Source organism: Capra hircus, chromosome 6 (genome assembly GCF_001704415.2).
Source record: "Capra hircus breed San Clemente chromosome 6, ASM170441v1, whole genome shotgun sequence".
In the NCBI taxonomy this organism is placed as follows: Eukaryota; Metazoa; Chordata; class Mammalia; order Artiodactyla; family Bovidae; genus Capra; species Capra hircus.
The window spans coordinates 93,521,711-93,547,943 of record NC_030813.1 but is presented as its reverse complement, the minus strand read 5'-3'; the positions used below and the strand labels follow the sequence as shown (position 1 = coordinate 93,547,943).

At 41.6% G+C, this 26,233-nt stretch overlaps 1 protein-coding gene across 1 annotated transcript in view; it reads right to left on the bottom strand.

Moving 5' to 3' along the window:
- Window positions 1-26,233, bottom strand: part of FRAS1 (Fraser extracellular matrix complex subunit 1) — a 513,961-nt gene that overhangs the window by 201,671 nt on the left and 286,057 nt on the right. Inside the window, exons 19-20 of the mRNA XM_018049625.1 lie at window positions 12,502-12,642; window positions 9,408-9,551 (exon numbers count right to left, since the gene is read on the bottom strand). Of these exons, the coding sequence (XP_017905114.1) occupies window positions 9,408-9,551; window positions 12,502-12,642 (285 nt within the window). The remainder of the gene's footprint in view (window positions 1-9,407; window positions 9,552-12,501; window positions 12,643-26,233) is intronic.

The window sequence follows — 26,233 nt, the reverse complement described above, 5'->3', positions numbered from 1 at the left end:
TACAAGAGGTAAAAAAGGATACTACGTAATGTTCAAGGGATCAATCTAAGAGGAAGACAAAACAATTGTAAATATCTATGTACCCAACATAGGCGCACCTCAATACATAAGACACACACTAACAGACATAAAAGGAGAAACTGACAGTAACACAACAATAGTAGGAGACTTTACCACCCCACTCACACCAATGGATAGCTCATCAAAACAGAAAATTAATAAGAAAACACAAGTCTTAAATGATACATTAGATGAGATGGATCCCATTGATATCTTCAGGACATTCCATCCAAATGCAGAAGAATACACCTTCATCTCAAGTGCACATGGTACATTCTCCAGAATAGACCACATCTTGGGTCACAAATCAAACCTCAATAAATTTAAGAAAATTGAAACTGTATCAACCATCTCCTCCAATCACAATGCTATGTGACCAGATATCAATTACAAGAAAAAAACTATAAGAAACACAAACACACGGTGATTAAACAACACATTTCTAAATAACCAACGTTACTGAAAAAATCAAAAGGGAAATCAAAAAAATTTCTAGAAACAAATGACAATGAAAACATGACAACTCAAAACCTATGGGATGCAGCCTAAGCAATTCTAACAGGGAAGCTTATAGCAATACAATCCAAACAAGAAAAACATCAAATAGACAACCTAACTTTACACCTAAAACAACTGGAAAAAGAAGAACAAGAGAACCCCAAAATTAGCAGAAGGAAAGAAATCATAAAAACCTGAGCAGAAATAAATGAAAAAGAAATGAAAGAAACAATAGTAAAGATTAATAAAACTAAAAGCTGATTCTTCGAGAAGATAAACAAACTTGACAAACCCTTAGCTAGACACATCAAGAAAAAAAGAGAGAAGAATCAAATCAACAAAATTAGAAATGAAAAAGGAGAGGTTACACCAGACAATGTGGAAATACAAAAGATTATAAGACACTATTATGAACAACTATATGGCAATAAAATAGATAACCTGGAAGAAATGGACAGATTCGTAGAAAAGTTCAATCTTCTAAGACTGAACCAGGAAGAAATAGAAATTATGAACAATCCAATTACAAGCACTGAAATTGATGCTATGGTCAAAAATCTCCCCAAAACAAAAGCACAGGACCAGACGGCTTCACAGGAGAATTCTATCAAACATTTACAGAAGAGCTAAGGTCTATCTTCTAAAGCTCTTTCAAAAAATTGCAGAGGAAGGAACACTTCCAAACTCATTCTACGAGGCCACCATCGCCCTGATACCAAAACCAGACAAAGACAACACAAAAAAAGAAAACTACAGGCCAATATCACTGATGAACATAGATGCAAAAATCCTCAATAAAATTTTAGCAAAGAGAATTCAGCAACGCATCAAAAAGCTCATACACCATGATCAAGTTGGGTTTATTCCAGGGATGCAAGAATTCCTCAATCTATGCAAATCAATCAAGGCAATACACCATATTAACAAATTGAAAGATAAAAACTATATGATCATCTCAATAGATGCAGAAAAAGCCTTTGACAAAATTTAGCACCCATTTATGATTAAAACTCTTCCAAAAACGGATGTAGAAGGAACCTACCTCAACATAGTAAAGGCCATATATGATAAGCCTACAGCAAACATTATTCTCAATGGTGAAAAGCTGAAAGCATTCCCCCTAAGATCAGGAACAAGACAAAGGTGTCCACTTTGGCCACTATTATTCAACATAGTTCTGGAAGTCCTAGCTACAGCAATCAGAGAAGAAAAAGAAATAAAAGGAATCCAGATTGGAAAAGAAGAAGTAAAGCTCTCACTGTTTGCAGATGACATGATACTGTGCATAGAAAACCCTAAAGACAGTATCAGAAAATTACTAGAGCTAATCAGTGAATTTAGCAAAGTTACAGGGTACAAAATCAATACACAGAAATCACTTGCATTTCTATATACTAACAATGAAAAATCAGACAGAGAAATTAAGGAATCAATCCCATTCACAATTTCAACAAAAAGAATTAAATAAATATCTAGGAATAAACTTACCTAAGGAGACGAAAGAACTGTACACAGAAAATTATAAGACATCAATGAAAGAAATAAAAGACATAAATGCATTTAAGTCAGTTCTAATACGGTGGATGAACCTAGAACCTATTAAACAGAGTGAAGCGAGTCAGAAAGAGAAAGATAAATACCGTATTCTAACACGTATTCTAGAAAAATGGTACTGAAGAATTTATTTACAGGGCAACAATGGAGAAACAGACAGAGAATAGACTTATGGACATGGGGAGAGGGGAGGAGAGGGTGAGATGTATGGAAAGAGCAACATGGAAGCTTATATTACCATATGTAAAATAGATAGCCAACGGGAATTTGCTGTATGGCTCAGGAAACTCAAACAGGGGCCCTGTATCAACCTAGAGGGGTGGGATGGGGAGGAAGATGGGAGGGAGTTCCAAAAGGGAGGGGATATACTTATACCTATGGCTGATTCATGTTGAGGTTTGACAGAAAACAGCAAAATTCTATAAAGCAATTATTCTTCAATAAAAAATAAATTAATTAAAAGAAAAAAAGAATAGAAAACATATATACATATATGCAAATATAGCTGAATCACTTTGCTGAACACCTGAAACTAACACAATATTGTAAATAAACAATACCTAGATTAAAAGTGAAATAAATAAAATATTTCAGCCTTTTCCTCTACAATACTACTCTCAGTATTATCCCCTTTCTACCTAAGAACTAAAAAGTACAGCCTTCCCTTTAGACATTCCAGAAAAACAATGTTATTTTTTTAATGCATCATCATTTGAATAGGTCTTCTTCAGGTTTTCTTTTTAATTCTCATCCTTTTCTATGAAAAAGAGAAAGGTTGTAGCTGAGAAAGACAAAGAGAAGGAGTACCCCAGGCTTTGAAATTTGGGGATAACATTGTTGAGATGTGAGCAAAGTATAAAAACCAAAAATCTATGGAGGAAAACAACTGGTTTTCCATAACACCTCACCATGTCAGCTGCAATCTTATCCACTCTTACCACTCATCCCAGTTCATTTGTCTTTGTTGAAAGTCTTCAGCTCTGGCCCCATATCTCACAAACTGTGTATTTGCTTTGATAGATTTGGAGGGGAAAAAAAAAAACCCTCATACATATGACATCTCCATATGTGATAACACAGTGAGGTTATTGGACCTGTTCCCAGGATGTGCTTATTCTTGTCTGTGTGATAAATTACATGTAATTTTCTTTCTTAAACAGCTAAGGGCAATTAAGAGGTCTCTGATGATGATCTTAGGTTAGGTACAGCTCAGAGAGACAATAAATCCTGTGAGTAAATCCTACCAACCTCTAAAGTTCACACGAGACAGAAGAAGAGAGGGTGCTTCTCCAGGGCTTCCACTGTGTCAGATTTTCCCAAGGACTTTGGAAATACCCTCTATTGAGGGCACTGCAAGGGTGGACTATCTTCTGCTTTGCTATCACCAGGGCTCCTCCTAACACCTTCCCCCATTTAGATAAAGTCACTGAAATATTCCAGGAGTTTAACTTATGACGTGACTGAAGCAACACTTGAGCTAAAAAAAGAGTTCCAGGACTTCAGGCTCAGGGTGAAATGAAGATAGCAGATGAGTTTATGGCTCACTGAGACCTTCACCCTCCTCCTGGACAGCTACCCCAGATCGTCCAATAGTCCCACCTGCCCAAGGTCAAATATATCATCTTCCTATTCTGGTCCTTCACAAATGTTTCTCTCATTCCTTGAACTTACTAGACCAGAATCCTAGAAATCATCCCCAAATTCACTCTCCCTTAGCATCAGTTCTAGGAGATCACCAACTTCTGCTGTTTCTATTAGGTTGAATCATACGAAACTGCCACTATTTGACCATTTTATTTTTTCCCCACAAAACAGCAATCTCAGATGGGTCGACCTAATATACAATTAATGCTTACTGAAGCCACGCCCTGCTCTTCATCCCCTCAGCAACTTTCTCATCAAAGGGCTTCATCTCCCACATGGATTCCTACAACTCCCTCCCAAAGAACTTTCTGCCCCTGTCTTCTTCTACACAATCTTCTGCAGAATTTTCTCTTTACAGAAGTGGAATTAAAACGCTTCCTTCCTTAAAAACCTATCACGGCCTTGATAACAAGGCATGTTCTCCGCAAACAGAACCCACAAAGGCCTCATGACCTGGCCTGCTTCCTTCTGCTTCAGGGCCCAGCACCTGGAGGGACCTGGCATTCTACTGAACTCTCTATTGATGCCTGAATGGAAAAAATTCTTTGACTTGTTTTCTGGAATGCTCTCCTCTCCAAATCTCCAAAGCCCTCTAATTCTTACTCATGTTTCCAAATCATCTGTTATGACTAGTTCCAGAAGACCTTCACCACCCACTACACACATGCACACACACACACACACACACATAAACACACACACATACACACATGAGTGCACATACACACACACGAGTGCACACACACACACACATTCCAGTCTGGGATAGGGTGCTGTCCCTCAGCTCATAGAGTCACAATAATATCATATTTAACAAACACTCCTTCCTTCACTACACAGTGTGTTTCTGGAATGCAAGCACTATATTTATTCATCTGGGCCTCCCCAGAGCCTAGCACAGTGCCTGTTAGGGAGCATGCAGGTAATAAATGCCTGATGAAGCCATACATGAACAAATCCATTACAATATTACAGAGAGAATTGGGAGGTATTTGGAAAGGGCATATGTTCATTAAAAAATAAACCTTGGGGTCAGTGTACTTCTCTAAAAGGTCAACAACTAAAACTACTGGTCACATTTTTCTGTGATAAATATTGATAAGCTACTCTCAACTCAGGGCTTCTCAGGTGGTGCTAGCAGTAAAGAACCCACCTGCCAATGCAGGCAGACATAAGAAACATGGGTTCGATCCTCAGTTGGGAAAATCCCTTGGAGGAGGAAACAGCAACCCACGCTGCATGGCATCACTGACTCGATGGACGTGAGTATGAGTGAACTCCAGAAGTTGGTGATGGACAGGGAGGCCTGGCGTGCTGCGATTCAAGGGGTCGCAAAGAGCTGGATACGACTGAGCGACTGAAATAAACTGAACTGAATGATTCTTTATTCCAGTGATCCCATATAAGCCTTAAAATGTTAATGAAATTTCTAATCACCTAATTTACCATCAAAGAGGCTTCTGGACATTGGAGAGAACTGAGCTGATTAAAAATTAAAATTTTCTGATCTCCTTATATAAACATTTATTTATAAAATGGCCCCAGCATAAAGTGTTTAGGTTCCACACTCAGAATAGTTTGAAAATAGTAAAGCTATTATGAAGGTTCAACCTTCTACATCTCTGTCTATCATCTTTCCGACTTCCAATCCACCTTTCACGCAGCTTGCAGCCTTCCTGCCCGTAACATAGTCTTATCTGTCACAGTTCCCTCTAAAACTCTCAGAGTCCTATTATTGCCCACTAGAGTCCATCCAAAATTTTCAGCCTACAACTCTGCATTCTGTATACCCTCACTCCAACTTACATTTTCCAGCCATTTCACCTAATATGTCTTAATTGAAACCAGGTCCTTCAGCCAGGTTGGACCACTCTCACTGGCCACGAATGGCCCACATGTTCTACCACTGTGCCTGTTTCCCGATAGAAATACACCTGGAATGCCCACCCCATTTCCCTCTGTCTAACAGAATCCTAGCTATTCTTCAGGAAGAATTTTAGGCCCCACCTGTCCATATCTTTTATTTTTCCCTCCTCTGAACTCCTACAACCCATACTGCCTAAAGAGGCTATGATCCATAAATTGCTTTGTACTATCTGTTAACTGTACTTGCATCATCTCCTTAAGTAGCCTGGAAGATCTCTGAGACCCCTCAAATTTAGCACCCTGGGCTCAGGTGATTCTCAATAAATATCCCCTAATGTGCTTTAACCATGTCAGGACCTCTTAGGAGTTGCTCCTCTGTATCCTAACATAGGAATCAGCGCTAGGCTCCTCTGTCCTTGGAATTCTCCAGGTAGGAATACTGGGGCGGGTTGCCATGCCCATCTCCCAGGGATCTTTCCGACCCAGGGACTAAACCAGAGTCTCTGACCTTGCAGGCAGATTCTTTACTGTCTGATCCATCAGGGAAGCCCCTCTAGTTGTGGGCTATCACATCTGTCTGAAGCCTGGACTCTCTGAGTTTCTGCTTTCCGTTGTTCCTAAAATGTTTGCAGTCTCTATAATCAGGTTTTGCTCTGAATCCTAGCAGGTCTTGGCTGTTCTCAAGTGTTCTGTCTTCCTAGGGTATAGATCTTGGACTCTCATGTCAAGTCATTTTTTCACTCTTTTTTCGGTGGTACTACAGGGCTTGTGGTTTCTTAGTTCCCTGATCAAGGATCAAATGCAGGCCCCCAGCAGTGAAAGTGTGGAGTCCTAGCTGTTGGACCACAAGGGAATTCCTTCTAATGTCTAGTCTTAAGCTCAGTGTTAGTCACTCAGTTCTGTATGACTCTTTGTGACCCCATGGACTGTAGCTGCCAGGTTTTTCTGTCCATGGAATTTCCCAGGCAAGAATACTGGAGTGGGTTGCCATTTCTTTCTCCAGGGGATTGAACCTGGGTCTCCTACACTGCAGGCAGATTTTTACTGTCTGAGCCAAGGTCATGTGCAAAAAGAAATAAATCACCCAGGACTGCGGCACCCCAGCCACACATGAAGCACTAATACCATTTACTTGCTGTGTTGAACGGGCCACCTCGATACTCTGATGGAGATAACTGGCCACACTCCCTCCTGCCTGGGAATAAGCCCTGCAGCCTGGTCAGCCCCTTCAGAGTGTGTCTAACCAGATTTTTCAGCTTCCCCTCTTGCCCAGTGGATCCCAGGATGCTTCCCACTCAAGCCCTTCAGAGCGTGACAATAGCAGCTATAGGCAAATCTCTTCAACTTTCTCATGCAACTTGGAGAAATGGGTCAAGAAACATAAAATAACCCACTAGTCTGTAAAATCCCCTCTCCAGACTTAAACTCTTTGAGGGCACAATCATCATCTTATTAATCTTTTTTTTTTTTTAATATTCTGAGCATATGACCACTGTTAGCGACTCAAAGATATTTATTGTAGGAATGGATGGATGGACACAAACACTGCCTGGCTATTGCATCATTATCCAAATTCTAGGTTTCTTTCCAGTAAGGTGCTTTTTAAACAAAATTTGTGGCCACACCCATGCAGCACATGGGATCTTAGTTCCCTGATCAGGAATCGAACCCGTGCCTACTGTCTTGAGTGCACAGACACTTAACCACTGGACTCCCAGGGAAGTCCCAGTAAAGCTGTTGCTGTTATTGTTGCTGCTTTTTTTTTTCCTTACCTTTTTTGGTTTCCTAATTAACTTCCTTTTAAGATCTGAGTACTAAACTGAGGAGGAAGAATAAATCCCATTTCCTATAGCAACTGATTTGCTTCCTGGTTAATCTCCCTACGCTTTTGTGCCTGGTTGTTGTTGTTGTGTGAGCTCAGGGCTGACAAAGGTTCTTCACAGCAGGAGATAACAGATAGCAGCAGAGGAGAGGGCAACAGTTTTCAGAGTGCCTGACTATCTTGAACCTGCTTCTTGCCATCTGAAGCTAAGGTGCGCTGCATGCATGTAAGCAATCATTATCATGACTTCAGTTTTCATAAATATGAAGTTCTAAGATTTTGAGCTATTTGAAATCCTGAAAGATGATGCTGTGAAAGTGCTGCACTCGATATGCCAACAAATTTGGAAAACTCAGCAGTGGCCACAGGACTGGAAAAGGTCCATTTTCATTCCAATCCCAAAGAAAGGCAATGCCAAAGAATGCTCAAACTACCGCACAATTGCACTCATCTCACATGCTAGTAAAGTAATGCTCAAAATTCTCCAAGACAGGCTTCAGCAATATGTGAACCGTGAACTTCCTGATGTTCAAGCTGGTTTTAGAAAAGGCAGAGGAACCAGAGATCAAATTGCCAACATCCGCTGGATCATGGAAAAAACAAGAGAGTTCCAGGAAAATATCTATTTCTGCTTTATTGACTATGCCGAAGCCTTTGACTGTGTGGATCACAATAAACTGTGGAAGATTCTGAGAGAGATGGGAATACCAGGCCACCTGACCTGCCTCTTGAGAAATCTGTATGCAGGTCAGGAAGCAAGAGTTAGAAGTGGACATGGAACATCAGACTGGTTCCCAATAGGAAAAGGAGTATGTCAAGGCCGTATATTGTCACCCTGCTTATTTAATTTCTATGCAGAGTACATCATGAGAAACGCTGGACTGGAAGAAACACAAGCTGGAATCAAGATTGGCGGGAGAAATATCAATAACCTCAGATATGCAGATGACACCACCCTTATGGCAGAAAGTGAAGAGGAGCTAAAAAGCCTCTTGAAGAAAGTGAAAGAGGAGAGTGAAAAGGTTGGCTTAAAGCTCAACATTCAGAAAACGAAGATCATGGCATCTGGTCTCATCACTTCATGGGATATAGATGGGGAAACAGTGGAAACAGTGTCAGACTTTATTTTTTGGGGGGCTCCAGAATGACTGCAGATGGTGATTGCAGCCATGAAATTAAAAGACGCTTACTCCTTGGAAGGAAAGTTATGACCAACCTAGATAGCATATTCAAAAGCAGAGACATTACTTTGCTGACTAAGGTCCGTCTAGTCAAGGCTATGGTTTTTCCAGTAGTCATGTATGGATGTGAGAGTTGGACTGTGAAGAAGGCTGAGCGCCGAAGAATTGATGATTTTGAACTGCGGTGTTGGAGAAGACTCTTGAGAGTCCCTTGGACTGCAAGGAGATCCAACCAGTCCATTCTGAAGGAGATCAGCCCTGGGATTTCTTTGGAAGGTATGATGCTAAAGCTGAAACTCCAGTACTTTGGCCACCTCATGCGAAGAGTTGACTCATTGGAAAAGGCTTTGATGCTGGGAGGGATTGGGGGCAGGAGGAGAAGGGGACGACAGAGGATGAGATGGCTGGAGGGCATCACGGACTCGATGGACGTGAGTCTGAGTGAACTCCGGGAGTTGGTGATGGACAGGGAGGCCTGGCATGCTGCGATTCATGAGGTCGCAAAGAGTTGGACAAGACTGAGGGACTGGACTCAACTGAACTGAAGATTTTTTCAGGAACTGCAAGAGTATCATTAGAAGATTGCACTTGAATCCACAGATATTTACTAAATGTCAGATAGAAAGCAGTGAAGTGAATTTTTGGACATGAGACAAACATCTCCCAAGAGAGAGCTCTTAATCTGATGACAAAGGACAAATGCACGAGCCTTCTAGGGCCTGGCATGAAGAGCCTCAGCCTTTGGCTAGGGATTTCTGAGCCTGTGAAGGGGACTCACTCACCAGCACAGTAGCCCACGAGGTTGAGGAACTGCTCCTCTTTACAGCTGGCCCTGCAGCTCCCAGCAGTCAGAGGAATGTGAGGGTGGCAAGAGATGCAGTCAGACTCCAAAGGGCCGTGGCACTGCCTGCAGGTGGGGTGGCACTCTGGAAGGAAAAACAAGAATCAGGATTGGAGTTAGCAGCTCAGCATGTACACACACGAAGTATTTGGCGTACTCCACCAATTACCCTAAGAACAGACTTCAAATGCTAATCATCTTTTGAAAAAGACTCCTGAGCAAGGTTGGCACACCCTTTGGCATTAACCAAAAGACAGCATTTCTAGGGTCAGCAAAAACATTGCCCATGAACAGAACATGGAATCTAGAAACATTAAAATGAGAGAAACTGGGACTTCCCTGGTGGTCCAATAGCTAAGCTCCCAATGTAGGGGGCCCAGGTTTATTCCCCAGTCAGGGAACTAGATCCCGAATGCCACAACTAAGAGTTCACATGCTGTAACTAAAAAGATCTCACATGCCGAGAGGAAGGTTGAAGAGCTTGCACGCCTCAACTGAGACCCAGTATAGCTAAATAAGTAAATAAATATTTTAAAATTTGTTAGAAAATAAAATGAGAGGAATTGGTTGCTCAGTATGACCATTCCCGTCTATATAAATCAGGAAGTTCAGATCAAGTAAAAAAACAGAAAAACAAGTGGTAAGACTCTCCCTCTCTAAAATTCAAAGAGCTAGATGGAGAAGAGGGAGACATTTTGCTTCGCAGAAATCCCCAGCAGGCACAGGTGGAACTATCCACAGCAGGGGAAGTGAAAACTTCTCACAGAGTCAGATGCCAACCCTGCTCTCCCTCCAGGCCACAACTTGAATGCCTGTTTTAGCAGCAACACTTAATTAAAATACAAAGAGCCGAAAAAGGCCTCTTTCTAGCGGTTATCGTGAACCATGTTTGAAGTTCAATTCCTTAGACAAAACTGTCAAAGCTACATTTTCCCCAGAAAAACCACCAAATTACTGAGAGGTACTACAGTGAAAAAGAGCAGTGAATCCCAGAAGGTGCAGGCAATAAAGATAAGGATGGCAAAGAATAAAAGAAAGTTGCAGCTGCAACTGCTCTTATGCTGCCAAGATGGGCAGTGGGAGCAAGTGTGCGTGGAAGAAGATTGAAGGGTTTCTCTGCCAAGGATGAGGAAGTCTAAGCCTGTCTGATTCCAAGAGGAGGGGAGGTAAAGGACCAGAGCTGGGTAGTGCTTGCTGGAACTAATGACAAAGAATTCCCTTCTGGTGCAGAGCTGGTGGGAAGGAAAGGCACAGATTTCCAGTAAAGTCAACTTTGTCTGGCAGAAGGCCAAGAAAAGATAAGACGTTATAGAGGAAAAAAAAAGCAAGCAAGCAAACTGCTGATTAGAAGGCTAGCATTAACGATCACCAGTTCTACATTCTTAAGGCTCTTAACTTTGTAAATATCCATCCGAAAGATACTAGCATTCTCAGGTTGATCTCTTTTGCCCAGTGCCCCCTCCTTGCCAGGATATTTCTAGTGACCTTGGAGCCCTGTTGCTTGTGGTACTGTTACTGAGTCCAAGTCCCCTCTGCTCGCCCCAATAAATCAGTAGACGAGGTGTTGAGGCAAGGAATAACAACCTTACTTGGAAAGCCAGCAGATCAAGAAGATGGCAGACTAGTGTCTCAAAATAACCATCTTATCAGGGTCTGGATGCCAGGTTATTTTACAGAGGAGGAGGAGGTGAGGAAGTAAAGTACAGAGGCCATTAATCTTGCAAATACCCGCTGGAATGGTCAGCCTCAGGGAGGGGCTGTGTTAATTTCCTCTTTCTTGCAGCCATTCGTAGGTGAACAGGGTCAAATGTCTCTCTGGACAACGGCACTTTGGTTTCACATTCAGGCAGAGGGGCCGGGTTCCCTGAGGTAGGGCGTTATGTACAGACAGTATCCTTTCAGTTTAGGAAAGCAACAGAAAGTAAAAGAAACAGATTCAGCCTATAGCCAGACTTTTTTTATTCTTCCCTATAAAAGTACCTTCCATCTGCTGGTCTCAGGCAGGCAGGGGCATGGGCAGAGAAGAGTTACAGATACTCAGACTTCTCCTAAACAATTTTCCACAGATGAAACCAACTGGGCCAGGGTGAGGACACAGAAGGAAAGACCACAGTTTTCAAGGACAACCCCAGTGACAAAGAAACCAAGAACGCTCCCCACTGAGCTTAATAGAGTGTTTCAAGTGAAACAACCCATCAGGGGCCTACAGAGATTAAAAAGCTACTTGTAGAAGAAAATTCCAGAAAAATGATATTGATCTTCAAACCTCTAAATTTGTATTCACATTAAATTTCCTCTTTGGAGTTTGAGGCTTGATGAATCTGACAAGTTTTAATTTATTTCAAAAATATTTTGCACATTTACTATGTGTTTTCCAATGCCAGAAACAAAAATCAAACAATGTTACAACGATGGGCTTTTTCCCTATCAGTCGGCCTCAGCAGTCTATTTTTAGAAATAAAACCATAATCATGATAGAATGTGTTTGTCTTTTCTTTTTTTCTTTAGCAACAAGAAAACACAGAGCTACAATAAGGTGCTTAAATTTTAGTATTTTGTCGATTCCAATAAAACCCTTCACTAATCTGAAGTAGTAATTCTTAAAATCTCTGTCACTGAAATATACAGGTGCTCTTAAAAACATATTGGGCCGATGTGTCTAGGAAGAAAATAAATACCCTTTCCCTTTTTGCTCTATTAGGCTGCAGTGGGGGAAGAGGGGCTGAGGACTGCAGAGGTAAGGCCAATGCCTGCTCTCCCACAAATGCATGAGAGCCTGCAGCAGCTCATCTCCTTGATGGCCCCCACCATCCCTCACTATATGCACAGGGTCAAGCTGATTTTCATTTTTCACGTCATCCATATTTCCTATTGGATGAACAGAATTTCACTTGTTTTCCTCACTCAGAAGGACTCACAGCCCAAGTCTAGTCCCTTGGTATGACACGGTTGCTAATTGCAGAGCCAGGTTGTACGAAGACAACATATGGGCATAGGGTGCGATGGGCATACGCCCAAGCCAGTTACACACTCACCTGTACAACTGCCTTCCTGGTTGAAGTACCCATCTGGGCACTGGGAGAGGCACTGCCCATCCAACAGCACGTGGGAAGGCCAACAGGCTGTGCAGTTGTGTGGGCTTGTCCCTGCACACGCAGAACAGGATGGGTGGCAAGCTGGAAGGGAGAAAAGGCAGAGGAGATCATCAGGAGAGTTGCCATCTGACAAGGACAGTACCTCTGCCTTCCCTGTTCACTTTCCTGTAATATTCCATTGGCATAAGTTCTATACATTCCCTTAACTTTCCCAAGGACAGAACAGACATCTCACATACTTCTTTCAGGCTGTATCCTACAAAGCAAGCATCTGCGGAACCCAGATTAAAGTGTTAGTCCTTCAGTCGTGTCCAACTCTGTGCTACCCCATGGACTGTAGCCCGCCAGGCTCCTCTGTCCATGGGATTCTCCAGGCAACTGGAGTGGGTTGCCATTCCCTTCTACAAGGGATCTTCCTGACCCAGGGATTGAAACTTGGTCTCCTATATTGTAAGCAGATTCCTTACCAACTGAGCCATCAGGGAACTCAGATTAAGAAAGGGATAAGTGACACAAAAAATAGAAATAACCATTTGCGGAGTCATTCATTTCTTTATTCCCATATTCCCAGTCTCAGAGGATGTCAGACAAAGAACAGAAAGCTATAAAAAAGGTCTCCTTCCATCAGGACAGCTCCTGTATCATCAATGGGCTGCTGATTAGGCTGCTCAAATTAAAAGGAAGGTGATGGAGGCCTTACTGATTGATTAAATAAAGGTTTCTATGCTGCCCACGCTCTGATGGAGACTGGACACATATAGGTAAGAAGGACTGTCCAACATTTTAAACTGCTCAAAGTAGCTGCATCAACAGACACACAAGCAAATAACTGGAATAAAACAAATGGAAAATGGAGTATAACAGAGAGAATAAGAGCATCATATCACAATTCTCTGTGACCTTGACTAAGTTATGCAATTTCTCAAGGCTCCCACTTCCTCACGTATAAAAATGAGACTATAAACTATACATACCACATGGGATGTTGGGGACACCATGTGGATTATTTACTATGCCTCACTCATTTCTTCCCACAGAAACCACAATATCAGCTTTTGCCCACCTTTTGCCCTCACTCCTCCTGCCTCCTGTCCCACCCTGGTGCTTCCCCTCTGTGGCCCCTGCATGATGTGACATGCCCTTCCTCTTGGGAACTGGGAGTAAGGGTTCTTTCCCAAAACAATCATCTCCTGATATGCCGGCCTCATCATAGCTGAATAATAATAAAGCCCACAATTTGAAACAGCCAGCCAATCACTCTCAATCACTCATTCATCTTTTGTTATTGAGCCACAAGTAGGTCAAGGTGTTGGGGAAACAGAGGTGAGTAAGACAATGAGTGGGAGGACCCAGGCATTTCAGGGACAAGATCCACTGACTGCAGGGACACCACCCTCAGTCTCCTCTTTGCCTCCTCTGCCCACCTAGTCAAACCTCCTGAAGACTCAAGAGATGAGCAGCTTGGAAGAAGCGTATGGGATTTTCTACCACTGAGGTCTCCATTTCCACCAATCCCCAATAAAAACGTAAATTTCAATCCCTGATGTACAGATTGGGCTGCTGTAAGGTAGGATGTTCTTGTCCAGCAGGACTGGTTTGTAGGAGTATTAAACTCATGATATATGGCTGTAGATGACTGCTGTCCTAAACCTTCTGGTGCTCCACCCTAGTATCTCATCCATAACTGAGCACCTAAAGGTTTAACACCTGTACCTGAGCTAAGGCCATACCCGTTTGGATTGGGCAGTACACCCAACCTTGCATGCATGCATGGTAAGTCACTTCAGTCCTGTCAAACTCTGCAACCCAATGGACAGTAGCTCATCAGGTTCCTCTGTTCATCAGACTCTCTAGGCAAGAATACTGGAGTGGGTTGCCATGCCTTCTTCTAGGGGATCTTCCCAACCCAGGGATTGAACCATCATCTCTTATATCTCCTGCATTGGCAGGTGGGTTCTTTACCACTGAGCCCCCTAGGAAGCCCCACACCCTACCTTGTGTGTGCTGTGCATATCTGCTCAGTAACGTCTGACTCTTTGTGGGCCCAGAGACTCTGTTGCCCACCAGACTTCTCTGTCCATGAGGATTCTCCAGGAAAGAATACTGGAATGGGTTACCATGCCCTCTTCCAGGGGATCTTCCCAACCTACGGATCGAACCCAAGTCTCCTACATTGCAAGCGGATTCTTTACTGTCTGAGCCACCAGGGAAGCCCACACGCTACTTATTGGTTGATAAATATTTTGATTATTATCCCTAACTATACTGCAGAGCTTTATGTCTATTCAACAGTATTTATTGCTCTATGAAAAACAGAGACAGAGCTCCAAGTTTTAAAATTATTTCCTTATTTTTTTTAGATTGCCTTGCTAACTACTCTAATAGCACAAGTCACAGTAATTTTTCCCAAGTATTTTCAGAATCACTGACAAAATATTTCCTCTTTAAAAAACAAAATAGAACAAGCAAGCAAATATGACTATAAAAGAGAGGTACATATCAGCTCATTATTTAAGACATGTTTAACACAAATGAAATGACATGTGATAGAAAGTCAGATGGCAGTATTTCAAAAAACAACTAACTTGTATTGTCAACACAAAGCCCTCTAGGATGATTGGGGAAGCAACAAACTTCTACATACCTAAATTTATTTATGATAATACCAATATGTTCATATCAGACCTTACAAGATTGCAAATATCCTCAGCTTCTCCTGTTCTACTTCCTTAATAAATAGGAAATCAAAGCATATCATTGTTGAATTGAAAACTGGGAGGAGATGAATTAAAGCATTATGAGCAGACAATTTATTTCATTTCATTTGGTCACAAAAATCAATGAGATAAACTGGCTCGATGTAAATAAAGATTGTTACTGAATTATATAAAACAAGAAAGCAACCATAAAGAAGGCTGAGCACCAAAGAACTGATGCTTTCGAACTGTGGTGCTGGAGAAGACTCCTGAGAGTCCCTTAGGTAGCAGGGAGATTCAACCAGTCCATCCTAAAGGAAATCAGTCCTGAATATTTATTGGAAGGACTGATGCTAAAGCTGAAGCTCCAATACTTTGGCCACCTGATGTGAAGAGCTGACTCATTAGAAATGACCCTGACGCTGGGAAAGATTGAGGGCAGCAAGAGAAGGGGTCGACAAAGCATGAGATGGTTGGATAGCATCACCTACTCAATCGACATGAGTTTGAGCAAACTTTGGGAGACAGTGAAGGACAGGGAAGCCTGGTGTGCTTCAATCCATGGGGTCACGAAGAGTCAGACACAACTTAGTGACTGAACAACAGCAACAGAAAGAGCAATGAAGACAAATTCGTTGATGGGCTACGAATTTCAGGAGAAAATCCTTTGGCTCCCACTTGATTTTGGAAATAAGCCTCACTGGACATCCCCATGGCAGACTTCAAAACTGCCTTCATTGGAAATGTTTAAGAACCAAATAGATAATGACCTAGTGAGTCACCCTGTGCCACTGAGGGAAAATGTTAGGCTGGATGACCATCCTTTCCAAGTATTTTGTCCTCTGTAATACTCTATTTCTGTAACTATAGGCATCTGTGTCTTTAAAACAAGCTCATGAAACTTCAATTCTGTGCTGCTTTTGGAAATGTCTACACTCGAAAGTAACTTTTATGAGGGTCTATCATTTAATGGAAGATGATTCTGTAGCAGAAGTTCCAGTTTGAAGTCTAAGATCCTTCAAGGAAGACTAACTCCATTACAGGGCATATATATGGAAGAGATTTGAGAGTAAGTTCTGTGAGTAATTTCTCCACTACATTTTTTAGAGAGTGGTTTTCCAGTTGATGGCTGAGTATATTTCTGAAAAAGCATAACAGAGCTGCTTAAGCACTAAAAGTTTTGGCATTAAAAGTGTCCTCAGATGGTTGTAAATTCCAGTCAACCTGACACCAATAAAAGTTTTACCTAAAACAATGAAAACATACCAATTTTTTGTTCATTCTATATTCTGTTTAAATTTCAGACAAAGGACACTACTACTTCTTTTTTCCTTTTAAATAATATATGAAGTAGGCCAGCATAAATGTTTTCATATCATATAAAATTTCCTGGCTTTTCATGTCAAAACAATTTTTGAGGTGGATGTCTCTTGCATTATGATATAAATATCAAAATCCTCAAGGATATGCAGAAGGAACACCATGATGAGGGATGAAAGTTGAAATGAGTGAAGTCAAATAAAATTACTCTTTCCCTCTCCCTCATTCTTCTTTTCCTTCTTTCTTTCTGTTTTCTTTTTAAAGAACAAAAGGCATATTGCTATTTATTTACCTCATTTTCATGAATGGTTTACTTCACTTAGTATAATGTCATTAAGGTTCATCAACATGGGAACATGTGTCAGAATTTTCTTCCTTTTTCAGGCTGAATAATATTTCACTGTATGTATGCATATTTACCACATTTCGGTAATCCATTCATTCATCGACGTGCACTGAATTGCTTCCACTTTTAAGCTAGTGTGAATTATGCTATTATGAAAAAGCATATACAAATACCTCTATGAGATCCCACTTTCAATTATTTTGGGCATATACCCAGAAGTAGAATTGCTGGATCAGATGGTAAAACGTGATTTAACCTACCTCCCCAATCCCCTGCGAATCCTTAAAGAGTAAAATTTACATCTTATCCATTTCTGTGATTCACACAGTACCTGTCATAATCTCTGTCCCTGGCATGTCACAAGTTCTCAGGAAATAAGTTTCTGCTGACTGAATGGAAGGGGGACTAGGAAGGTGAGTGTGTGGGGTAGGTGGATGGAAATTCAGGCAGCACACCGCTAGGTCTCCCTTCTCTTTGATCTTTTCTTTTCAGCCTCAGGCTGGTGAGTCCCAAATTTATGTGTACAGCTCTGACTTTAACCCTGAACTCTAATCACATAAATCTAACTGTCTAGGGGATGTCTCTACTTGGTGTTTCATTGCTACCACATATTCTTCATTCCCCATTATCCATTATCCATTACGTATACAAGCTTAACCCTTACCTACTTAATGTAAATGATCACATCCATCCAAACTGTACTCATGACCCACCCCAACCCCACATCCTACCCACTACCTGGTCTTTTTTGTACAGTAGCACCCCCCTCATACCAACAAGTTCAGTTCTGAAAGTGCATCCATTAATCAGTCCAATTTGTTCCCAAGTCCAAGAAATTAGCCTAGGTACGCAACTAACACAATTATAGAGTACTGTACTGTAATAGGTTAATAATATTTTTCACATAAATAATATAGTTAAAAGTGCAAAAAAATGAAAACCTCTTTAATCTTGCAGTATCCTGCCTTGAAAAGTACCAACTACCTCACTGCTGCTTTAATGCTTGCTTCCTGGACATCCTGGGCTTGAAATAAAGAGACTGAGCTGCTGTACTCTATACAATGTGGTACTTTGTACTCTATACAAAGTACATAAGAGCACAACCACCTGTAGAGGATTCACACACATGACAATGTACGCCAGACACATGAACTGACCTATGTGACTGGACATGCAAACACACGTTCACATCTTTGGCAGGTTGCAACTTGAATCTTGATGGTTCATTTGTAAGGGACTTCCTGTATTTCCTGGCTTGCCTTTACGCCACCATTCACAAAGACACTCACAATGAGAAAGCTGGACTTCTACTTTTCCTCACCGTAATGCAGATGTGATATGTTGATTTCTATATCTTAAATCTGCATCAAATCTATCCCAGTTTAATCATCCCCGCGACCCTTAATGTAGACCTTCAGTGTCACTCCTGATATGGGTCGGTGTGGCAGCTTCCTAACCAGCCCCACTTAGTGTCATCTCATTTACCTGTGATACCACTCCCAGGGAGGTCCCTATAAAATGAAACTGACCAAACTATTTCCCTATTTAAAATCTTTTTATGGTTCTCAAAAACCAAGTGTCAACTCCTAAACACAGCACACACAGCCTTTCATGACATGACCCAACCCCACATTTCCAGGATCACACCCTACAAACCACCATTCGGACTTTACCCTGCAGGAGAACCAAATGCAGTCTTTCTCCAAACACACCAGGCCTTTACCTTTGCTGTTTCCAGGCAAAGAATGTCCTTTCTTACCTTCTTCCCCAGTAAATTCCCATTAATCCTCAACAGCCTAATGATGTAGCTTTCCCTCTGCAAATTTTTCATCATACCCTCTCCCCTCAACAGTCAGTCTCCTTTGCTGTGTTCTTTCTATATCTTCTGCCAATTGCCATTACAACATGTATCCCTTTTTTTTAGTTACTTGTTCTGTGTTAGTCTCCCCTAGTTGATCACTCTTTCCTTTAGGCATGGTCTATATTTTTTTCATCTTTCTATGCCCCAAACCTAGCACACCCCTGCTATAAAAGCAAGAAGGAGAAAGAGAAGAAGACCGAACGTCTCCAAAAGACACGCATTTGTACAGCTTATGTCAGCACTCTAGGGACCACATTAAAGTGTTGCTTAACATAAATGCCACGCATTTCATTCAATTAATTCAAGGGAATCCCAGCTTCATAAATAGCAACACACTCTTAAGCAGAACAGGCTGACTCCTTGTGCCTTCATTTCTTTAATTAAAGCTCTGTGCCTTAAGGCCTTTGGTGAATCTTAGGAACAACTAAATAGATAAAATACCACAATATGCTTTACTCCTTCTCACTCATCTAAAGCAAGTTATTTAATTAACCAAAATCATCAGTGCATTTCTCATTTAAAAAAGAAATTGGCATTCTGTAGGAGGCTCCTGAATTCACTCCTTCCAGTGGTCGTGCTAATCTAGTTACACATGGGCCAATTCCCTCTGAAAGAAGTTCAGAAACTAGCTGAACACCTCCTACACATTAAATGAATGAGGAAAAAAAAATAGTAGGTATGCCGAGACGCACACACCTGCCATAAATCCTACCCCTGGGGCAGCAACATATTGATATAATAAACAAGGGGGAACTCACAGACACCCAGCTTCTCCCTGAGGATTGAAGGGCTTGAACCTAACATCCACTACCCAACTTTAAGGCTTCCACCTGAGAAATGGTCCTCCAACCTCTAGCTGCAAAAGCCAACGGGGCTTCAATCCAGAAAACCTGTAAGATCAGAGCATCCAAAAAGGCAGTTCTTCACAGGCTCACTAGGATCCACGGTACTTGTGCCCCCAGGGCTCCATGTGAAGGCATCCCTCAGAAACATCCATCTCCTAGTCTTTTCCGGAAAGAGACATGTCTATACATGTCAAGCTGCAGCCTGAGCGTCAGGCTTCTACTTTAACCCCCATATAGAGGCTGAGTGCCCGCCATCCTCTCCGGAGACTTGGGAGGCGGGAGGACAGTGTGTTCATGTTCGCCCTCCGCCCAGCTCCAGGTCACTCGTGTCTCCCTGGAAAGAACCTGTGTGCAGGTCTAGGGCCCTGGTTTTTTGACTACGGCCCAGAGAACATGGCCACTGGTGGCCTAACTCTGATGATCAGCAGGGTTCGAGTTCATGGGCTCTGTGGAACCGTAGCAAACAGAGGGATAGTTGTTAACCAGTGACTCTACCCTCCCCGCCCCACCCCCAGAAACAACCACCTCCCAGACAGTCTCTAAAAGAGATCCACTCGGACATTTTAGAAGTTGCTGAAAGAGGGTTTGGCTCCAATCTCCCAGCATTCAGATGTTGACTAAGGTCCTGGTGGCTCAGACGGTAAAGCGTCTGTCTACAATGTGAGAGACCTGGGTTCGATCCCTGGGTTGGGAAGATTCCCTGGAGAAGGAAATGGCAACCCACTCCAGTACTCTTGCCTTGAAAATCCCATGGACGGAGGAGCTTGGTGCAGGCTACTATCCATGGGGTCGCAAAGAGTCAGGCACGACTGAGCGACTTCAATTTCTTTCTTTCTTTAAGGTCCTTTGCATTAGGACAGAGACGGGGCGGGCATACCCTCCATTACTGGATGCCACTCAGAACACAGAGAGTAGCTTGGACAGTCACCAGAGTTTAAGAGACAGCAGAGGACTGGACCTGGGCTGAAGGGTATGGTTCAGACAACAGACTGGGGCATCCTAGGGGGTGGGGAGGCGTGTGAGGAGGGGAAACAAGAGAAGGTGCTCAAAAGGTACAAACTTCAGTTATGAGACAAACAAGTCTGGGGCATCCAATGTACAGTGTGGCGCTAGAGTTAACAATTGCTCTGCCTGTGCGCGCTCAGCCGTGTCTGACTCTTCGATGAACCGAGCAAAAATACTGGAGTGGGTTGCCATTTCCTCCTCCAGGGGATCTTCCCGACCCAGGGATCGAAACCACGTCTCCTTCAGCTCCTGCATGGGCAGGCAGATTCTTTACCACTGAACCGCCTGGGAAGCCCTATAGTTAACAATACTATATGCATATTGGAAAGTTACTAAGACAGTAAATTATAGTTTTCATCACAGGACAAAAAATTACAACTCTGAGAGGTGAAAGATGTCAAACTAAACTTATTGTGGTGATCGCGTGGCAACATATATTAAATTACTATGTTGTACACCTTAATTGAATACAATGTTATATGTCACTACATTTCAATAAAACTGGAAAAAAGTTGATGCCAAATCTGTATTGATTTTGTGCAGTTTCGCCCCATGCAGGTGTAAGTTCTGCCTAAGGAGGCAATACTATCTCCAAGACTGACAAAGAAGGCTTGGAAAAGTTCAGTCACTAAAATTTCCCGGATGTCTCCCTGACCAAAGCTCTATGATAATTCTACTTCTAATGCATGATGGGGGATGGGAGGAGGCACTGGGATGTTTGTTATGTCTGCAATCTATTTTGAAGAACAACGTTTCTACAGACATTATACATGAGAAGATATATAAGTAAAACTCATTATTGCACTATGGAGTTCATTTAAAAAACAAAACTAGTAATTTCCTCACAATTATATTATCTTAAGCCCTCTCACTAAACTACACAGGAATTTTTAAAAAATCCATGCTTAATTTGCCACAGAAAGTGAAAGTCACTCAGTCGTGTCTGACTCTTTGCCATCCTATGGACTATACAGTCCATGGAATTCTCCAGGCCAGAATACTGGAGTGGGTAGCCTTTCCCTTCTCCAGAGGATCTCCCCAACCCAGGTCTCATGCATTGCAGGCAGATTCTTTACCAGCTGAGCCACAAGGGAAGCCCAATTTGCCACAGAATTGGGCCAATTACATGGCTGAGTTAATCACCCCAACCAAGTTCATAACCCATTGCTCCACCACAACCAAGTCGCTGACTTAGTGATTGGATGGGATCATTAAGAGAGGTGGCCTGGCCTGAAATTAAATTGTAAAGCTCTAGGATGAAAAGAAGAACAAGGGATCTAGGCTTGGAAAGAAGGAAATATTCCCTAGGTAACCATGTCCTCCATTAGAGCCCAGGATCTTCCCAGTGCTAAATTATTCTTCAGTTGGTTCCTTCTAAGCCTCAGTTTCTTCATCTATAAAATGGGAGTAAATATAAATTCACAGGATTTCCAATCAAATTCTTGGTTGTAAGGAATTTCATAAACTATAAAGTGATACATGTATGTGTGTATGTAAATAACTATAGGAATCTATGCCAAAAGATTAAAAGAGGTTATCTGAGAATAGAAGGGTTACAGGTAGAAATCATAGATAAAATAAAGGACATCTAGTTAAATTTGAACAGTGAAAAATATTTTAGAATATCTCAGGTAATATGTAGACATACTAAACATTTCATTTTTTATATGCTAAATATTTTTATTTCTTAATCCTGTATTTTTTAATATAGTCCTCCTAATTACTCCTAATTAAGGTTTTTCCTTATATGAAGAATAGATCATGAACCTAGGTAGACAGATTTTCAGCAAATAAAAGTGATCATATTTTTTCTCCTTTGATGTTTTGATATGATAAATAACCTAATAGATATCTCAATATAAGCTAATCTATAAATTCTCAAAATAACCTAAATTCAATTTGATATATAGTTCTGAATTCAATTTGATAACTTTTAAATATTTTATCTAAAATTTGTAGTTTTTCGCTGTATTATGTTGTAACATTAGCATTAGTGCTATGCTGGACGAAAAAATAGTGTACTCTAAAATATTCTATTTTTTTCTATGCTCTAGGATTTTATATTATTATAAGATTTCTTTATATTGTTTTTTGATGGTTTGAATAACACACATTAAACTAACTCTAGCACTCTTTTAGAGGAAGTTCTTTGTTAACCTTTTTAATTTTATGCATGACTTTTGATTTATTCATGCTTTCCATGTCTTCTTGGACTGATTTTAACAATAAATCTTTTCCTTTAAAATAATTTGATGGTGGCTTTCATAATTTTCAGATTTTTTTAATCCCAAGTCTTCATTTGCTAAATTTTGGTAACTTAGATATTTTTAACATTTTTGGTCTATACTTTTTTTTTTTTACTTTACAATACTGTATTGGTTTTGCCATACATCAACATGAATCTGCCACGGTGTACATAAGTTCCCACTCCTGAACCCCTCTCCCACCTCCCTCCCCATACCATCCCTCTGGGTTATCCCAGTGCACCAGCCCCAAGCATCCTGTATCCTGCATCGAACCTAGACTGGCGATTCATTTTTTATATGATATTATACATGTTTCAGTGCCATTCTCCCAAATCATCCCACCCTCTCCCTCTCCTACAGAGTCAAAAATTCTGTTCTGTACATCTGCGTCTCTTTTGCTGTCTCACATACAGGGTTATTGTTACCATCTTTCTAAATTCCATATATATGTGTTAGTATACTGTGTTGGTATTTTTCTTTCTGGTTTACTATACTTTTTTTAAAGTTTCAGTAATATGCAAAATGCATGCAATGAAAAGAAATAAAAATTGTGATTTTAAAAAATTGCTATCATTAGAAAAAAAGCACACCAGTGATATGATAAAGTGATATTCTTCTTTAATTAGTTGGATGATAAAGAATCTGCCTGCAATGCAGGAGACTTGGGATCGATCTCTGGGTTGGAAAGGTCCCCTGGAAAAGGGAAGGACAGCCCACTCCAGTATTCTTGCCTAGAGAATTCCACGGACACAGGAGCCTGGCAGGCTATACAGTCCATGGTGTTGCAAAGAGTTGGACGTGACTGAGTTTGCACAATTCTTTAATCAGAGGCTTTGCTTATTCAAACTATGGTCTGTGGACCAGCAGCATCAGCCTCCCCTGAAACATGTTATAAACATGCAAGCTCAGACCCCACCCCAGACCTATTGAATCTGAGTCCACATTTTAATAAAATTGCCAAGAGATTCCTATGAGAATTCTACTCTACAAAGACCTCAACTAAAAGCTGAATCTTCAAAATAGTTGAATCCCTTAAAGAAAAATATATAAGTCCTTAACAAGTGTGAAGGAGAATCTGAAACTGAGCTGAGCAATCTGACCTGACCTTAGGAACACCTATAGGAGACAGCCAAGGCCTCCTAGTAACAAAAGCCTCAGGTCCTTCCTTCCTTCCATCCATCCACCCTGAGCTGCCATGTTCAGCCACACAGGCTTCACAGACACTAAATGACGTCAGGAGGCACCAATCACATAAATTACCGTGAGAATGCTGCCCCTGGAGTTGGGGAACAGAATGGTCCCTACCCAACTATACTCTCAAGAACTCATCTAGACTCATACCAGCTCCCAGAGGTATGGAAAGCTAGTGAGAAAGATGAACGAGAAAGTAAGGGATGGGCCTTTGATTTTGTTTTGGAAGGCTGGGGTTTTATGACGTTGTTTTATTTGTGCAAAGGCACCGACAGGTCTTTCTTGGGGGTTTTGCTTGTTTTAGAAATCCCGCATTGTAGGCAGACGCTTTACCATCTGAGCCACCAGGGAAATCAGTATCTGTCAGTGCTAGGGAACAATCAGTTAAACAGGTGAGATGAACTGTGGATGAAATCACTAAAACCCTTTCTGTACCTAATACTCAATTAATATTTAACTGTTCTCAGTCACTCAGGCACGTCTGACTCTGTGCAACCCCATGGACTGTAGCCCACCAGGCTCCTCTGTCCATGGGATTTTCCAGGCAAGAATACTGGAGTGGGCTGCCATGCCCCTCTCCAGGGGGTCGTCAGGAAGGACTCAGGGATGGGATCTGCATCTCATGTCTCCTGCACTGGTAGGCAGACTCTTTATCACTAGTGCCACGAGGGAGGTCCTTAATATTTAATAGACATGCGAAATTTTAGTGGACTACTAAAAAATGCCTCCAAACTATCTTCAAAAGTTGGTGACATTTTATTTTGAACGAGAAATTCCAGCCACGCTGCAAACATGGAGGCTGTGTGTGAAAGAAGTGTAAAGTCAAAGGTCTAGCTGGTAAAGCACCCAAGTTCGTTTCTGTGAGCCAAAAATGCAGGACAAATATATTCAGGTCTCCATCCTCATCTCACCAAACTGCGTCTGTTTTGAAGTCTATCTCAGAGCACCCCCACTGTCTTCCCCATACCTTGCTGTGGGTTTCATAGTATCAACCAAGGTTATACAGTGGACTTCACTGTTGCTCCTGTTATTTTTTATTTTCTGTTTCTCTCAATATAAATTCCATGAGAGCAGGAACTTCACCTGACTCATTGACAAGAGCTTAGACAATACCTGGCACCCAGGGGACACTCAAAAAACATTTGTAGAATGAATGAATAAAAACAGACTCAGTTCAGTTCAGTTGCTTAGTCGTGTCTGACTCTTTGCAACCCTATGGGCTGCAACACACCAGGCTTCCCTGTCCATCACCAACTCATCCTCTGTTGTCCCCTCCTCCTCCTGCCTTCCGTCTTTCCCAGCAACAGGGTCTTTTCCAATATAAAAAACAGACTGTCCTCCAGCTAATAAAAAACAATTTTCTCTTTGGTCACTCCTTGTTAATTATACAGTTTACATCCTTCTATCACAGACTTGGATCTTAGTCAAATATCCTGAGTAAATCTGCCTCATCCTCCAATAGATAATTCCTGGGTTTGCCAGGTAGCTCAGAGCAGAAACTTTTAAAACAACTCCTAACAATATTCGGGCTCTAAGTAAATTGCTTCTCCTTCTAATGCATCTGCCTCTCGCTTTCATTAACTGTGGTAATATTCTAATTACTCTATGCTGCAGTCTCAGAGAAAGGCAGAGAGAGAGTTCCAGGAAGCAGTTGTTTTTTGCTTCTTTACAGCAAAGCACTTGAGATGAAAAAGTCTGTAAAATCAACTCAATGGCACACACTCAAGAACTCCAACCTTTTAAAATGTTCCTTATAGAGGAGAGGGTGTTTTGTGGGTGTGTGAGAAGGAGCACCCAAAGCAATCTCACAGGGCTCCCAGGCCCGAGTTCAGAGACAAAGCTTCAGCAGAATCGAAAAAGGAACAGATTGTGGGAAGGCAGAAAGGTTGCCAGAGATACCGGATGAATGACAGGAAACACATCAGTCAACACACTTAAACTCAAGTGAGCTTGGAAACAATTGGTGGCTGCGCTCAGTCTCCCAGTGGAATCTTAGGCAACTCAATTAACCTCTTTCTCCCACATCCCCTTCACTACTATATTGAGCACAACAATCTACCTTGAGCAGAGAGGGCTCAGGATTTCATACTAAATGTTAGTAGAGAGCTCTATGTGATACCTCACAGTACTGTGTGAATTAGCATAAAGTCACAAGGCTACCC